This window comes from Zea mays, chromosome 6 (genome assembly GCF_902167145.1).
Source record: "Zea mays cultivar B73 chromosome 6, Zm-B73-REFERENCE-NAM-5.0, whole genome shotgun sequence".
In the NCBI taxonomy this organism is placed as follows: Eukaryota; Viridiplantae; Streptophyta; class Magnoliopsida; order Poales; family Poaceae; genus Zea; species Zea mays.
The window spans coordinates 150,316,828-150,335,000 of NC_050101.1; the positions used below are offsets into that span (position 1 = coordinate 150,316,828).

Sequence of the window (18,173 nt, forward strand, 5' to 3'; positions counted from 1 at the left end):
GGTTAAGGAAAATAAGAGATCTTAGAATAACCTTAACCACCTCGTGGTCGTCCCACTTTACACTCCCGAGGTTGCGCACTTGGTTCACCAAGGTCTTGAGCCGGTTGTACATGTGTTGTGGCTCCTCCCCTTTGCGAAGCCGGAACCGACCGAGTTCCCCCTCGATCGTTTCCCGCTTGGTGATCTTGGTGAGCTCATCTCCCTCGTGCGCGGTTTTGAGTACATCCCAAACCTCCTTGGCGCTCTTCAACCCTTGCACTTTATTATACTCCTCTCTACTTAAAGAGGCGAGGAGTATCGTTGTCGCTTGAGAGTTGAAGTGCTCGATTTGGGCCACCTCATCCTCATCATAGTCCTTATCCCCTACCGATGGTACCTGTGCACCAAACTCAACAACATCCCATATACTTTTGTGGAGTGAGGTTAGATGAAATCGCATTAAATCACTCCACCTAGCATAATCTTCACCATCAAAAGTTGGTGGTTTGCCTAAAGGGACGGAAAGTAAAGGTGCATGTTTAGAAATGCGAGGGTAATGTAGGGGAATCTTACTAAACTTCTTACGCTCTTGGCGTTTAGAAGTTACGGAGGGCGCATCGGAGCCGGAGGTCGATGTTGATGAAGTGTCGGTCTCGTAGTAGACCACTTTCCTCATCCTCTTTTGCTTGTCCCCACTCCGATGCGGCTTGTGGGAAGAAGATTTTTCCTTCTTCTCTTTATGGTGAGAAGAAGATTTCTTCTCCTTCCCTTTGTTGGAGGAGATCTTCTTCTTCTCCCTCCTCTTGGTGCGGGACTCTTCCGATGAAGTGCTCCCTTGGCTTGTAGTGGGCTTTTCGCCGGTCTCCATCTCCTTCTTGGCGTGATCTCCCGACATCACTTCGAGCGGTTAGGCTCTAATGAAGCACCAGGCTCTGATACCAATTGAAAGTCGCCTAGAGGGGGGGGGGGTGAATAGGGCGAAACTGAAATTTACAAATATAAACACAACTACAAGCCGGGTTAGCGTTAGTAATAAGGAAACGAGTCCGCGAGAGAGGGCGCAAAACAAATCCCAAGCGAATAAGCAAGTGAGACACGGAGATTTGTTTTACCGAGGTTCGGTTCTTGCAAACCTACTCCCCGTTGAGGAGGCCACAAAGGCCGGGTCTCTTTCAACCCTTCCCTCTCTCAAACGATCCACGGATCGAGTGAGCTTTCTCTTCTCAATCACTTGGAACACAAAGTTCCCGCAAGGACCACCACAAGATTGGTGTCTCTTGCCTCAATTACAAGTGAGTTTGATTGCAAAGAAAGAATCAAGAATAAAGAAAGCAATCCAAGCGCAAGAGCTCGAAAGAACACAAGCAAATCACTCTCTCTAGTCACTATGGTGTTGTGTGGAATTTGGAGAGGATTTGATCTCTTTGGTGTGTCTAGAATTGAATGCTAGAGCTCTTGTAGTAGTTGGGAAGTGGAAAACTTGGATGCAATGAATGGTGGGGTGGTTGGGGTATTTATAGCCCCAACAACCAAAAGTGGCCGTTGGGAGGCTGTCTGTTCGATGGCGCACCGGACAGTCCGGTGCCTCCTGCCACGTCACACTGCCGTTGGATTCTGACCGTTGGAGCTTCTGACTTGTGGGCCCGCCTGGGTGTCCGGTGCACACCGGACATGTACTGTTCCTTGTCCGGTGTGCCGGAATGGGCGCGCCTGACATCTGCGCGCGCTGCGCGCGCATTTAATGCGCCGCAGGTAGCCGTTGGCGCGGAGGTAGCCGTTGCTCCGGAGTCGCACCGGACAGTCCGGTGCACACCGGACAGTCCGGTGAATTATAGCGGACTAGCCGTTGGAGTTTCCCGAAGCTGGCGAGTTCCTGAGGCTGCTCCTTCGTGGCGCACCGGACACTGTCCGGTGTACACCGGACAGTCCAGTGAATTATAGCGCGAGAGCCTTTGGAAATTCCCGAAGGTGTCGAGTTTGAGCTGGAGTCCTCTGGTGCACCGGACACTGTCCAGTGTACACCGGACAGTCCGGTGCTCCCAGACCAGAGAGCCTTCGGTTCCCACTTGGCTCCTTTGTTGAATCCAAAACTTGGTCCTTTTATTGGCTGAGTGTGAACCTTTTACACCTGTGTAATCTATACACTTGGGCAAACTTAGTTAGTCCAAATGTTTGTGTTGGGCAATTCAACCACCAAAATTAATTAGGGACTAGGTGTAAGCCTAATTCCCTTTCACCAACGGCAAGTGGGGCACCAGACAGGGCACCGAATTGTCCGTTGTGTCGTAGAGAAGCAACAACTTTTGTCCAATGGCTAGTTTCGAGTTGGGGCCTATATATATACTTCATCCAACCAACCATTTGAAGGTGTGGGAGCCCAAGCTCTAGGTGCTTTGCGAAGTGTTTAGGTTAGTTAGACCGCTTATATGCTTGCTCTAGGTGAATCTTAGTTAGTTGAGTGAGTTTAGAAAAACCCACAAAACCCCTCGACTCTTGTGTGAGCCGTTGTAATTGTACCGAGTGGGACGAGAGTCTTGCGAGACAATGACAATTGAGTCTGTGTCATGACAACCATCGTGTACCGGAGGGAACGAGGCTCGCGACGTTTCGGTCGGAAGCTCGATAGTGGAGACGGTGGGGAACGTCCGAGAGAAGCCAGAAGCTGAGCATTACTTGCGTGTGGAGAAGGCCCATGGCTCTCTACGGAGTTACTCGACCATGGTGCTTGCCCCTCGCATGGGCTACCCTTTTGCGTAGGGGCACCAACGAGGATTAGTCGGGACCTTGCGTGGTTCCAGATACCTCGATAAAAATACCGGCGTCATCCACGAGAGTTTGGTTTCTCTATTAGCTCTTTAATCTTCCGCAATTACTAGCTCTCTCTACTTAAGTTGCAATCTTTACTATTCTTGGTGTAGAATATATAGGATTGGAGCATAGGTTACATAACTCCTTTTGCGGTAGAGATAGCAACACATAGACAAAACCTAGTTTGCACATTCTAGATTGTTTATTTGCATAGGTTTTGTTCTAGGGATTTATTTGTGGCCTAGTTAAGAAAGAAGTTTTTATAAGTCCTAATTCACCCCTTAGGCGTCACCGTTTCCTACAACCTCCTTGATCATGGCATGTGATGTGATCGACTAGACCAAGTGTGTTAGTTGATCCTATGTAAATGCATGCATGTGGTTAATGTTGTGTACCTATTTAAGTACCTAAAACATATATGTCTTCACTCCTTTATTTGGCATGAAGTTTACTATCATGTCATTTATCATAGTGGTTTAGTTTCTTAACTTCATAAGAAACTAGAATAACAGGGTTACATTCACATAAAGGTGAGTACATCAAGACCATCCATACAATAATATGATTACTTAAACAAGAACATGAAGCCGATAAACATTATCAAAGCAAAAAAGTTCCCACTATATAGTTGTCTTGCTTTTCTAGCTCAATTATCTTGCTCATGTTACCATTCATCTTGTTCAAAGCAACAATAATGTCCTAATTTTTAGTCACATATGACTACTTGTACTCGCTCCTCTTGAGCACAATCAAACCTGCCCCTTTCATCATGCCATCTATCTTCAACTTCATGATGTAGTCATCCATTCACATGACAAATTTGCGTTGTTTAAGAACCTAAACCAACAAGTTAAACTAAATTAGCACCTACACATGGCATCAACCGAACTAATGTAGCCGTGACCACAATCAAATGGGAAAGGGAACATCACTACAAAGAGGACATACCTTTCCTAGTTGTGGCTTGCTCTCACACTTCACAAACTCCTGGCTATAGTTGTTATGCTTCGACCTTTTACATCTAAGCGTCACTAATGACTCCAACTTGGACACTTAGGATAGCGGGTGAGTGGCACTGACATGCACGTACCTAGGCCATCCAACGCTAAAGTTGAAAGAGCTACTCACACATGACATTACCATGGAGGAGTGCCAGTGGATGGAGGAGCATGGAGGGGATGCCAGTTGTGCGAAATTCCAAAGCGGGAAACCATGATGACCGGAGTTGTAGCCTGTCATCTCGACCAGTTCCAAAGTGAGTATCACCATCGTGGGGAGGAGACATCAGTTGTGGGGAGAGGGAAAGCCAACGAGGGTAGTAGAACCACTGTCACCATCGCTAGAAACTCCAGAGCGACGAGCGCTAGTGCGGGAACGTGTGTGGAGGGGGTGTAGCTGTGGTAAAGGTCATCACGGGGAGAAGGGAAGCCATAAATGAAGATTGGAGCCGTGGTCTACTGTCGTGACTAGATCCAAAGCTTCTACCTCCATTTGTGGGGAGATGCAGGGAGGGGATGGCTATTGCAGAAGCGTGGAAATCGATGATTTAGAGCGAGGCCATAGCTAACCATTGAGATCAATGTTGGAGCGACATAGGCGACACGAGACCGGAGGAGGGAAGAGCGGTGGCATGGGGAGTGCTGGCGGAGAGCGCTAATAGGGATCGACATCTACTTCGATTTGACTCAAATGAGGAACATTTGGATGTTTAGGGTTTAGAGTTTAGACTTTTGTTTAGACCTTGTTTGTTTGTGCCGGATTGGTGGGTCGTAACGATTTCTAACTAGATTACTTCTCTAATTTATATAAACTTTGATTAGCTGTAACGATTCCGGATGTAAGCCGACAGAAACGACAAGCCCTTAGGGCGGTACATTCCAACTTAACATAAAACACCCCTCTCACAACCAGACCCCACCGCTGCCACGTCCACGTGCGCCGCACACGCGGGAAAGGGGACTCTACAACACGCATCGCCCCGAGCCGAGCCCTCTCGCTTCCCTTTTATACCCCTTGCCACGCGCATTCCCCTCTCCACTGCCAGCTCCGGTCCGCAGAGGGAGGGAGGAGGACGCCAGTTGCCACTGCCGCGCCGCTCCCGCCTCCCTCTCTCCATCCGACGAGCTCGAGAAGCCACCATGATCTCCGCGCGCACCGCCGCAGCTTCCCCCGCCTCCCTGGTACGTTCCACGAGCAGCCTAAAGCCCTAACCACCTTCTAGTTTCTACAGCACCTTCCCTCAGCTAGCGATTCCCGGTGCTCCGCGCGCCGGGCATCGCAATTGCGGCTGCTCTCCTCTTCCATCCAGCCGAAGCTGCCACCTGACTATGTGAGCTTTGTGTGTGTGTGTGTGCCTGTTTATTCTCCGCAGTGGAAGCGGGGAGGACAAAGTGAGGGCGGCGGCAGTTGCGACGGATGTCGGACCTACAGGAACACTTTGCGGAGGGCCGCAGCAGCGAAGGTGCGTGCCTTGCCGTCGAGGGCGGTGGAGGCGGTCAAAATGGGCTCCGCCGCGGAGGTGGAGCAGGAGGAGGCGGAGGTAGCCGCGGCCGCGGACGGCGTCGTCGTCGAGGACCACTACGGCGAGGACAGCGCCACCGAGGAGCTGCCCATCATGCCCTGGGCCTTCTCCGTCGCAAGGTGAGCCGGCTAATCGCGGCAGGGGGTGTGAATTCGGGAATTGGATCTGGATGGGCGGGCGGAGGTCACGATGCGCCGATCTGGGTTTTATTTACTTTTGCTTGTTTGGTTCAGACTCTGGTGGTGATCCGGGTTTGGTAAGGGGTTTCGTCCGCGTGATGCTGACAGCTGACGTGTCTAGGAGTGTAAATGCTTTGGGGCTCTGGCTGTCTAGCTCTACCCCAATCTAATTGCTTGTTCTATTATTAGTGCACGCTTGCTTGACTAGCTGCCTTCACCATTTAGTTTGCCTTTTATTTTAGTTTCAATAATAATTTGTCGAAACGTGCTTCAGCTTAGCTAAGAAGCTCCAGTCTGATATGGTCTAGATTTGTTAAATCACCATATGCCACATGGGAGTTTCTATCAAGTTTCAGTCTCGGAATGTAGTGTTGTAGTATTCTGAATTCAGAATGTTTTTTGGCGCTGATGTAAGAATTCTGGATCGGGTTGGAGTCATACTAATTGCTTGTTTTATTATTAGTGCACCCTTGATTGACTTGCTGCACCGAAGGCAACTTTACCATTTAGTTTGCCTTTTATTTTAGTTTCAATAATAATTTATCGAAATGTGCTTCAGCTTAGCTAAGAAGCTCCAGCCTGATATGGTCTAGATTTGTTAAATCACCATATTTCACATGGGAGTTTCTAGCAAGTTTCTGCCTCGAATGTAGTATTGTAGAATTCTGCATTCAGAATGTTTTTTGGTGTTGATGTAGAATTCTCAATTGGGTTGGAGTCATAGGTGAGCTCATGCTGATTTAGGTCCAGAGTCGTTGAGCAAAGCCGGGAATTGCCTGCTTTGCTTTGGGATTTCCATATTTCATGCAAGTATATTCTAAGCTGGACCACAGGGATACGAATTTGTCTTGTTTCTTCCACTACCCCTTCTACAGTTGGAAATGGATATTAAGCTGGAACCATATTATGGTAATATATTACCAAATTGAATGTCTTTTCTGTGACATCTGGGCTCTAGAATGTTTACCGCTTGTTGCAAGGCTTTTCTTTGAATCTACAACCATAATTCCTTCCAATAGATATGTTTCCTTCAGTTGGTTGAAAAATATGCTGAGCAGTCTTATTTCTACATCAGCGGTTACACCCTCTTGAGGGATCCACATCACAACAAGGGTCTTGCTTTCACGGAGAAGGAGAGGGATGCACACCACTTGCGTGGGCTGCTTCCTCCTGCAGTTGTTCCTCAAGAACTCCAAGTATGGAGCTAGAACAGTATCTGTTGTTATGCTGACCTTTCTTTCTTCTTTTTACTGAAGATCAATTTAATGTGATTTGTAGATTAAGAAGATCATGCACAACCTGCGGCAGTACCAGGTCCCTTTGCAGCGCTATATGGCCATGATGGACCTTCAGGTAACCCCAGTTTATCCTTTCTACTCTCATATGAAAGCTTGTGATGGCCAGCGTAATTGATATGGGATGCTCAGTTATAATGAATGGTTGGTTGCATCATTGTGCTTAACACCTCCTGTTTTCAGGAGAGGAACGAGAGGCTTTTCTACAAGCTTTTAATTGATAACGTGGAGGAGCTGCTTCCTGTGGTTTATACACCAACTGTAGGTGAGGCCTGCCAGAAGTATGGGTCCATCTTTCGACAACCACAGGGTCTGTATGTCAGCTTGAGGGACAAGTATGTTATCCTATGTTTGCTTCAACTTTACAATAATATACAGCTGTCTACCATCTACATATTTGATCTGGACTGACCACGAGGTGCATTCTAGAGGGAAGGTCCTAGAAGTTCTAAGGAACTGGCCACATAGGAACATTCAAGTTATCTGTGTTACTGATGGTGAGCGAATCTTGGGACTTGGAGATTTGGGTTCTCAGGTATGATTGTCTCATTAGTTGCTTATTACTTGAAGGCCTTTGTTTATATTATACTTAATCCTTCTACAGGGAATGGGAATTCCTGTAGGCAAACTTGCTCTATACACTGCTCTTGGAGGAGTTCGTCCATCAGCTGTAAGCGATCATATCGTTTGTCTCCTTTTGGTTGCATCTCTTGTAATGGTCCTGTATGTTTGGTACCAACAAACAACTAAGTTATCTCAATTGGCGAATGCTAAATTATGTGCAGTGTTTGCCTATCACAATCGATGTTGGCACAAATAATGAGAAACTGCTTAATGATGAGTTTTACATTGGACTCCGGCAAAAACGTGCAACTGGCGAGGTATGTAATTGTGTCGAGATTGCTGGGAGTTAGGAATTGGCAAAATATGTGACATGTGACACTTGAGATCTTATCTGTGCATTTTCCATGATGGCAGGAGTATCATGAGCTTATGGAAGAGTTCATGGCTGCTGTTAAGCAAATCTACGGCGAGAAAGTCCTCATTCAGGTGAGTTAGACTCAACATTGTACTTCTGCTATGTCAGATCAATTTACTCTTTATCCCAAAATGTAACACTGTAAAATTTGGACAGTTTGAGGACTTCGCGAATCATAATGCTTTTAATTTGCTTGCAAAATATAGCAAGAGCCATCTTGTTTTCAATGATGACATCCAGGTAAATGGAACCCCCCATGGTTTTTTATTTTTATTTTTACCGATACCAGGGGGGCAACCTTAATTAGTTGGGATCATCATCCTTCAGTTTACTGCCTTTTGTGATTGTACTGATTTGGAAATATGAATTTTTGCAGGGCACAGCATCAGTGGTCCTTGCAGGTTTGTTAGCAGCACTCAAGGTGGTTGGTGGGACCTTGGCAGAGCACACTTATTTATTCCTTGGTGCTGGGGAGGTTAGTTAAAACATGTCCTGGTGAACTGTTATTTCCTTTGTCACCAACTGTCGAAGCCTACTATAACTAGTATCTTTTGAATTGAGATTGTGACCATTAGTAAGAATCTTTTTTGGTTGAGGAAAGTAGACCCATAGATAAGATTCTGATAATGTATTTGATTTCAGGCTGGAACTGGTATTGCAGAACTCATTGCTCTTGAGATTTCAAAACAGGTAACTAAGCTACATAGTTTTAGTATCTGAATGTGTGGTAGGTTTCCTTAGTCCTAGTTCTTACTCATACATGTATTGGTTGGATCAATTTATAGACGTCGGCTCCAATTGAAGAGTGCCGCAAGAAGATTTGGTTGGTGGACTCAAAGGTGTGTAACCAAAGGAAAATGTGTTGTTTCTAGTGCAACATTTGCTGACCTGTTTATCTGACGTCCTAACACGATATTTTGTATATAGGGTTTGATTGTTGACTCTCGTAAAAACTCCGTTCAGTCATTCAAAAAACCTTGGGCACATGAGCATGAGCCCTTGACAACTTTGTACGATGCTGTTCAGGTAGTCACGATCACGTGCATTTAAGATTGTGCTGAGCAGCTGCTGCCTTCACTTAAAAGCTGTCATGTTTGTGCTGTTTCCATAAAAAAAAAAGAATTTACTAACCTTTCTCATATCTTCCAGTCCATCAAACCTACAGTTCTGATTGGGACGTCTGGAGTTGGAAGAACATTCACAAAAGAAGTTGTTGAGGCCATGGCTTCCTTCAATGAGGTGATTTTTTCCCTGTTTTCTGACATTGTTGGTGGTATGTTGTGAGGATGGAAAGCTAACCTCTGGTATTGCTAATTATAAATGCAGAGGCCTATCATCTTTTCACTGTCAAATCCAACCTCTCATTCTGAATGTACTGCTGAAGAAGCATATAACTGGACTCAGGTGAGCTGCCTAATCGCGTTTTTGTGCATTTGTCTGGCTACCATTTTGAATGTAGCCATCACTAGAAGTTTATCTGTGTTTTCAGTTTACTGTTTATTAAAATGTGGTCTAATTGGACCAAAAATAAAAGAAGTGGCTGATTTCTAGGAAGAAACATACTCTGTAGTTTGCAACTCATATCTCTTTATTTGCACTCTACGTTCAGGGTCGTGTAATATTTGCCAGTGGCAGTCCATTTGACCCTGTGGAGTACGATGGGAAGGTTTTTGTACCTGGACAGGTAGAAGTGTCTAATATCAATGCAAAATCTTGCTGGTGTAAGCACCTGGAAAAACATAACAAGTTGTTTGTTGCTAACTCAACTGTGCTATTTGCAACAGTCGAACAACGCCTACATTTTCCCTGGATTTGGCCTCGGTCTTGTTATCTCTGGAGCCATCCGTGTCCACGAGGACATGCTTCTTGCCGCCTGTAAGTACCTCCCGTCCAAACGGAAACCTTGATGAGACTAGGGACCAAATCTCATGTTCCGTTCGTTCAAACAGCGGAAGCACTAGCTGCTCAGGCCACACAGGAGAACTTCGACAAGGGATCAATCTTCCCGCCCTTCACCAACATTAGAAAGATCTCTGCGCGCATTGCCGCAGCCGTGGCTGCAAAAGCTTATGAACTCGGTACGCACGTGCCCTCTGTTTTGCTTTGCAGTGCAGACACCATTCCACACCTTGGCGTTCACCACACCGTCACTTCCCTCTGCAGGTTTGGCGACCCGTCTGCCTCCCCCAAGGGACCTGGTGAAATATGCACAGAGCTGCATGTACACTCCTGTCTACCGTAACTACCGGTAGTGCTGCTGGGATCAATTCTGCAGTAATAAAATATGTCGACGCAGATGATCCTGCAATGTTGTAGTTTATTTTTTCATTTGTTGGCCCTGCTGCTGACCACCTTTGTGGCTGCTAGACACTGTACCTGTCTATGCATATATGATACTGGAACATTTGGCGCGCTGTGGGCGTCCCTGTCATGAGATCAATTGCAGAAATAAAATGCAATTTAGATTTGAGCACCAAAATAAAAATAGTAATAATACACAAGTGAGGCAAGCATATGTTGAATCTGATTTGCTTCACCTTCGATTAGAGATGACAATGAGTAAATACCCGTCGGGCATTACTATTTCATACTCACGGCAAAAAGATAACTCTCTCTGGTGGTATAGATTTAAAAACATGATTTTAGAATAGTACTGTTTTTCAAAAAAACATGATTTTAGAATAGTACTGTTTTAAGATTTTACGACAGAACTGTTGTATTTTTTTTACATCCCTCTACACATTTAGTAATCCGTTTGAAGATAAAGTATCTCAAAGCATGGTATTTAGTATACATATGCAAGGTTAGTCATAGATAAACTTTGGGTTAGAGTAGTTTCAAATACTCCAAAAATATCATGGTATCTACAAAACCATGGTATTCAAGACAGAGTTTTTTTACAATGTAGCCAAACACCTCTTAGCAAAAAATACTATGGTATTTTTCAATGCTACGGTTTTACCTCAAAACTCCAAAAAAAAAATTGCATCCAAACACCCCTTGAGTGCAGCGTGTATCTAAATACCAACATGCAGCAAAATGATCGATATCACCTCACAAGCCTATGTCATGTTTGGTTCTGGCTAACTCTGTTACAATTTATCTAAGGTTCGTCGGTAAAATTGGAAAACTAATTGATGGCAGATCGTCAGTGAGGGTACATCATGCACCCCTTTGGTTCTCGGCTAACTCTGGTACAACTTGTCTAAGGTTACTCGGCCAAATTAGAAAATTAACCTAACGACAGATCGTTAATGAGGTACAAGATGCATCCCTTTTAGGTTTGGCAGGGGCTTAGACGATCACCGTGAGTTCAGGATCCCACGGAGACTTGGGGCACTTTGGGTTAATGGGAGAGAACGTAGTGTGGATGAATGTAGGATGCATGAAGTACACTAGATTTAGAGAGGTTCGGACCGTTGGAGCGTAATACCCTACGTCCTCTTGGTTACTAGTTGTATTGCTCGTAAGTAGAAAATGGTAAGTGTTCGTTTGTACGTTTGGACGTGTGTGATCAGTTATCCCTTAGAAGGGATCCCCTCTTCCTTTTATAGTCCAAGAGATAGGGGTTACATGATGTGTGAGTTGGCTTAGCACCAGACGTCTCCTATTGTTGCTATTGAAGGTGTAATCGTCCATCCATAGCTTTTTGGCAGCGTCGGCTCCACATCGTGGGTGGTCGTTGTCTCCCGTACGTCGTGGATGGAGGATGTTGTCTCTAGACGTGACGGTCGTTGTCCATGTGTGCACTCGCAATGGTGCACTATTGACACACCTAGGACGATCGAGCCTAACACCCTGCATGGTGTTGGATGTGGGCACGATCATGCTTATCTTGTCACACAGGCACAATCACACTCTAACTCCACCAACTCCTTGACTATCCATGCTTGGTAGCAAGGACACATGGCATGCCTAGATCCCCCAGGGGCGCTGGGGGGCCTGGTGTGGGGGATAGATATCCCCCGGGTCCACTAAAAGAGTAAAAGACCTCACGAAAGGCCCAAGGGCCCAATAAATCGTAAGGTCATTCTTTCGTGGGCCTGGGGGGAGACAACCAGCAAAGCAGATCGACATGAGGCCGGATCGGTGCAAACCCGGGCGACCCACAACGTCGAGCGAGTGACCACAACAGAGATCCGACTTTCCCGCGCTGGAGCCCCCATGCAGCGGAGCCATGCGAGGATAAGTCGGCAGAACTAGAAGGAGATAAACTCAAGCAGTTCACTATATTTTAGCTACACGTTGTTATCATATCCACATGTATTGCCCCACGGTCGAGTATATAAGGCCTAGGGGGCATCCCTTCAGAACGATCAACCCTATTACTTATCCACCCACACCAACTCTCTGTATTCTCAATCCAGAGAGCTCTCTTGTAACCGCGTTCACCGAGCATACTCACTAGGACGTAGGGTGTTACGCGTCTCTAAGCGGCCCGAACCTGTAAACCTTGTCCACTGTCCCTCGTGCAATCAGCACGAACCATTTTGCTACAGTCGTCGACACCGTCCTACTCCTAAAAACACCTTGAGGGGCAACCCCGGGTGTGCGGTCGGACCCAAAACACCGACACCTGGGGCATGTAACACCCCTAAATCCCATTGTGATCGATGGAGTGCGTCGACGTAGGAGGGCATTGGTTCCAATTGGAGACCCAGGACTCGTGGCACGACCGGACCCTGTCAAGGACGAGAATTGCTAGTGATACGTGTCGTAACCATACTTTCATAACAAATTGGCTAGGCCTCCCATAGGGCGGGGTTTGGTAGCCATGTGGGGGGGGGGGGTAATGTCCACATATTCTTTTCCTCATAGTTGGGTCTTCTCGATATGACACACCATGATGGTGGGGGTTTCAACTCTAACATTGTGCTGGTCAGTTATGTTGTAGCACATGGGTTACCTATACCTAGGGACGCTTGAAAGGGAATTATGCTTACACCTATTTTCCTAATTGATTTTGGTGGTTGAATTGCCCAACACAAATAATTGGACTAACTAGTTTTGCTTTAGTGTATAAGTTATACAGGTGCCAAAAGGTTCACACTTAGCCAATAAAAGACCAAGAATTGGGTTCAGCAAAGAGAGCAAGGGATAACCTAAGGCAGCCCTGGCCTGGCGCACCGGACTGTCCGGTGCGCCACCGGACAGTGTCCGGTGCACCAGGGGACTTCACGCTGAACTCCTCACCTTCGGGAAAATCCAGAGGCGCTCCGCTATAATTCACCGGACTGTCCGGTGTACACCGGACAGTGTCCGGTGCCCCAGAGGAGAGCGACTCTGGAACTCGCCAGCTTCGGGAATTCGCTCCGCTATAATTCACCGGACATGTCCGGTGTACACCGGACTGTCCGGTGAGCCAGCGGAGCAATGGCTACCTCGCGCCAACGGTCACCTGCAGAAGCAATTAATGCGCGCCAGAGCGCGCAGAAGTCAGGCACGCGCGAAATGGCGCACCAGACACTCTACAGTACATGTCCGGTGTGCCACCGGACATCCAGGCGGGCCCAGTAGTCAAAGCTCCAACGGTCGGAACCCAACGGCCTGGTGACATGGCTGGCGCACCAGACACTGTCCGGTGTGCACCGGACTGTCCGGCGCACCATGCGACAGACAACCTCCACCAAACGGCTAGTTTGGTGGTTGGGGTTATAAATACCCCCAACCACCCCACATTCAAGTAATCCAAGTTTTCAACCTTCCAACCACTTACAAGAGCTAGGCATTCAATACAAGACACACCCAAGTGATCAAATCCTCTCCCAATTCCACAAAAGCTTTAGTGATAAGTGAGAGTGATTTGTTGTGTTCCTTTGAGCTCTTGCGCTTGGATCACTTTCTTCTTTCTCATTCTTTCTTGTGATCAATACTCAATTGTAACCAAGGCAAAGAGACACCAATTGTGTGCTGGTCCTTGCGGGAAAGTTTTGTTCCCGGTTGATTTGAGAAGAGAAAGCTCACTCAGTCCGAGGGACCGTTTGAGAGAGGGAAAGGGTTGAAAAAGACCCGGCCTTTGTGGCCTCCTCAACGGGGAGTAGGTTTGCGAGAACCGAACCTCGGTAAAAACAAATCCGCGTGTCACACTCTTTATTCGCTTGCGATTTGTTTTGCACCCTCTCTCGCGAACTCGATTATATTTCTAACGCTAACCCGGCTTGTAGTTGTGATTAACTTTGTAAATTTCAGTTTCGCCCTATTCACCCCCTCTCTAGGCGACTTTCAATTGGTATCAGAGCCCGGTGCTTCATTAGAGCCTAACCGCTCGAAGTGATGTCGGGAGATCACGCCAAGAAGGAGATGGAGACCGGCGACAAGCCCGCTACAAGCCACGGGAAAGCTTCATCAGGAGAGTCCCGCAACAAAGGGAAAGGGAAGGAGAAGAAACCCTCTTCCCATAAGTCGCATCGGAGTGGGGACAAGAAAAAGAAGATGAGGAAGGTGGTCTACTACGAGACCGACACCTCATCGCCATCTACCTCCGGCTCCGACGCGCCTTCCGTAACTTCTAAGCGCCATGAGCGCAAGAAGTTTAGTAAGATCCCCTTACACTATCCTCGTACTTCTAGACATACTCCATTACTTTCCGTTCCATTAGGCAAACCGCCAACCTTTGACGGTGAAGATTATGCTAGATGGAGTGATTTAATGAAATATCACCTAACCTCACTCCACAAAAGTATATGGAATGTTGTTGAGTTTGGAGCACAGGTACCATCCGTAGGGGATGAGGATTATGATGAGGACGAGGTGTCCCAAATCGAGCACTTCAACTCCCAAGCCACAACCATACTCCTCGCCTCTCTAAGTAGGGAGGAGTACAACAAGGTGGAAGGATTAAAGAGCGCCAAGGAAGTTTGGGATGTGCTCAAGACCGCGCACGAGGGTGATGAACTCACCAAGATCACCAAGCGGGAAACGATCGAGGGGGGGGGGGCTCGGTCGCTTCCGTCTTCGCCAAGGGGAGGAGCCACAAGACATGTACAACCGGCTCAAAACCTTGGTGAATCAAGTGCGCAACCTCGGGAGCAAGAAATGGGATGACCACGAGGTGGTTAAGGTTATTCTAAGATCACTTATTTTCCTTAACCCTACTCAAGTACAATTAATTCGTGGCAATCTTAGATATACACTAATGACTCCCGAGGAAGTAATCGGGAATTTTGTGAGCTTTGAGTTTATGATCAAAGGCTCAAGGAAGATCAACGAGCTTGACGGCCCCTCCACGTCTGAAGCACAACCGATCGCATTTAAGGCGACGGAGGAGAAGGAGGAGGAGTCTACACCAAGTAGAACACCCATCAACGCCTTCAAGCTCGACAACAAGGAAATGGCGCTTGTCATCAAAAGCTTTCGCCAAATCCTCAAGCAAAGGAGGGGGAAAGACTACAAGCCCCGCTCCAAGAAGGTTTGCTACAAGTGTGGTAAGCCCGGTCACTTTATAGCAAAATGTCCGATTTCTAGTGACAGTGACAGGGGTGACGACAAGAAGGGGAGAAGAAAGGAGAAGAATAGATACTACAAGAAGAAGGGCGGCGATGCCCATGTTTGTCGCGAGTGGGACTCCGACGAAAGCTCTAGCGACTCCTCCTCCGACGAGGACGCCGCCAACATCGCCGTCACCAAGGGACTTCTCTTCCCCAACGTCATCCACAAGTGCCTCATGGCAAAGGACGGCAAAAAGAAGGTTAAATCCAAATCCTCCACTAATATGAGTCCTCTAGTGATGATAATACTAGTGATGAGGAAGATAATTTGCGTACCCTTTTTGCCAACTTAAACATGCAACAAAAAGAGAAATTAAATGAATTAATTAGTGCCATCCATGAGAAGGATGATCTCTTGGACACCCAAGAGGACTTCCTAATCAAGGAAAATAAAAAGCATGTTAAATTTAAAAATGCTTATGCTCTAGAAGTTGAAAATGTAAAAAATTATCTAGTGAGCTAAGCATCTGCCATGAGACTATAGACAACCTTAGAAATGAGAATGCTAATTTGTTAGCTAAGGTTGATTCAAATGTTCGTAATGTTTCAATTCCCAATCTTAGAAATGATAATGATGATTTGCTTGCTAAGATTGAAGAATTGAACATTTCTCTTGCTAGCCTTAGAGATGAAAATGAAAAATTGCTTGCTAAGGCTAAAGATTTTGATGTTTGCAATGCTACCATTTCCGACCTTAGAAGTAAAAATGATATATTGCATGCTAAGGTTGTAGAATTAAAATCTTGCAAACCATCTACATCTACCGTTGAGCACACTTCTATTTGTACTAGATGTAGAGATGTTGATATTAATGCTATTCATGATCACATGGCTTTAATTAAACAACAAAATGATCATATAGCAAAATTAGATGCTAAAATTGCCGAGCATGAACTTGAAAATGAAAAATTTAAATTTGCTCGTAGTACGCTTTATAGTGGGAGACGCCCTGGCATTAAGGATGACATTGGCTTCCAAAAGGGGGACAATGTCAAACTTAATGCCCCTCCTAAGAAATTGTCTAATTTTGTTAAGGGCAAGGCCCCCATGCCTCAGGATAACGAGGGTTACATTTTGTACCCTGCCGGTTATCCTGAGAGCAAAATTAGGAGAATTCATTCTAGGAAGTCTCACTCTGGCCCTAACCATGCATTTATGTATAAGAGTGAGACATCTAGCTCTAGGCAACCAACCAGTGCTAAGTTGCCTAAGAAGAAAACTCCTAGTGCATCAAATGATCATGACATTTCATTTAAAACTTTTGATGCTTCTTATGTGTTAACTAACAAATCCGGCAAGGGAGTTGCCAAATATGTTGGGGGCAAGCACAAGGGGTCAAAGACTTGTGTTTGGGTACCCAAAGTTCTTGTGTCTAATGCCAAAGGACCCAAAACCATTTGGGTACCTAAAGTCAAGAACTAAACATGTTTTGTAGGTTTATGCATCCGGGGGCTCAAGTTGGATCATCGATAGCGGGTGCACAAACCACATGACAGGGGAGAAGAAGATGTTCTCCTCCTACGAGAAAAACCAAGATCCCCAAAGAGCAATCACATTCGGGGATGGAAACCAAGGTTTGGTCAAAGGATTGGGTAAAATTGCTATATCACCTGACCATTCCATTTCCAATGTTTTTCTTGTGGAGTCTTTAGATTACAATTTGCTTTCCGTTTCTCAATTATGTCAAATGGGCTACAACTGTCTTTTTACTGATGTAGGTGTCACTGTCTTTAGAAGAAATGATGATTCAATAGCATTTAAGGGAGTGTTAGAGGGTCAGCTATACTTGGTAGATTTTAATAGAGCTGAACTCGACACTTGCTTAATTGCTAAGACTAACATGGGTTGGCTATGGCATCGCCGACTAGCCCATGTTGGGATGAAGAATCTTCATAAGCTTCTAAAGGGAGAGCACATTTTAGGATTAACAAATGTTCATTTTGAGAAAGACAGGATTTGTAGCGCATGCCAAGTAGGGAAGCAAGTTGGTACTCATCATCCACACAAGAACATCATGACGACTGACAGGCCACTGGAGCTCCTACACATGGATCTATTCGGCCCAATTGCTTACATAAGCATCGACGGGAGTAAGTACTGTCTAGTTATTGTGGATGACTATTCTCGCTTCACTTGGGTATTCTTTTTGAAGGAAAAATCTCATACCCAAGAAACATTAAAGGGATTCTTGAGACGAGCTTAAAATGAGTTCGGCTTAAGGATCAAGAAAATAAGAAGCGACAACGGGACGGAGTTCAAGAACTCTCAAATTGAAGGATTCCTTGAGGAGGAGGGCATCAAGCATGAGTTCTCTTCTCCCTACACCCCACAACAAAATGGTGTAGTAGAGAGGAAGAACAGAACTCTATTGGACATGGCAAGAACCATGCTTGATGAGTACAAGACTTCGGATCGGTTTTGGGCCGAGGCGGTCAACACCGCCTGCTACGCCATCAACCGGTTGTATCTACACCGAATCCTCAAGAAGACATCATATGAATGCCTAACCGGTAAAAAGCCCAATATTTCATATTTTAGAGTCTTTGGTAGCAAATGCTTTATTCTTGTTAAAAGAGGTAGAAAATCTAAATTTGCTCCTAAGACTGTAGAAGACTTTTTACTAGGATATGATTCAAACACAAGGGCATATAGAGTCTTTAACAAGTCCTCTGGACAAGTTGAAGTTTCTTGTGACGTTGTGTTTGATGAGACTAACGGCTCTCAAGTAGAGCAAGTTGATCTTGATGAGATAGGTGATGAAGAGGCTCCGTACATCGCGCTAAGGAACATGTCCATTGGGGATGTGTGTCCTAAGGAATCCGAAGAGCCTCCAAATGCACAAGATCAACCATCCTCCTCCACGCAAGCATCTCCACCAATTCAAAATGAGGATGAGGCTCAAGTTGATGAAGGAGAAGATCAAGC

The 18,173-nt window shown here is 45.9% G+C and overlaps 1 protein-coding gene across 2 annotated transcripts; it reads left to right on the top strand.

The window, feature by feature from the left end:
* Positions 1–4,640: 4,640 nt before the first annotated feature.
* On the top strand, positions 4,641–10,234 carry LOC109939197 (NADP-dependent malic enzyme, chloroplastic). 2 transcript variants are annotated; one of them, XM_008650080.4, is made up of 20 exons: positions 4,641–4,967; positions 5,159–5,427; positions 6,563–6,683; positions 6,766–6,840; positions 6,966–7,117; positions 7,212–7,317; positions 7,387–7,452; positions 7,568–7,663; positions 7,761–7,832; positions 7,918–8,001; positions 8,138–8,236; positions 8,404–8,451; positions 8,547–8,600; positions 8,689–8,787; positions 8,911–9,000; positions 9,088–9,165; positions 9,371–9,445; positions 9,546–9,636; positions 9,711–9,839; positions 9,925–10,234. In XM_008650080.4, the coding sequence occupies exons 1-20, from the start codon at positions 4,926–4,928 to the stop codon at positions 10,011–10,013; spliced, it is 1,935 nt and encodes a 644-aa protein (XP_008648302.2). In that variant the 5' UTR covers positions 4,641–4,925; the 3' UTR covers positions 10,014–10,234. The 2 variants fall into 2 exon arrangements, with proteins under 2 accessions (XP_008648302.2, XP_008648299.2); XM_008650077.4 differs by having other exon boundaries at positions 9,711–10,231.
* The last annotated feature ends 7,939 nt before the right edge of the window (positions 10,235–18,173 follow it).

What these genes read in the sequence shown, in the direction of transcription:
- LOC109939197 (XM_008650077.4), top strand. Translation starts at nt 4,926, where the DNA reads ATGATCTCCGCGCGCACCGCCGCAGCTTCCCCCGCCTCCCTG. An exon ending in CTCTTGAGATTTCAAAACAG is followed by an intron (nt 8,452 to 8,546) that starts GTAACTAAGCTA and finishes ATCAATTTATAG; the next exon opens with ACGTCGGCTCCAATTGAAGA. An exon ending in CTTTGTACGATGCTGTTCAG is followed by an intron (nt 8,788 to 8,910) that starts GTAGTCACGATC and finishes CATATCTTCCAG; the next exon opens with TCCATCAAACCTACAGTTCT.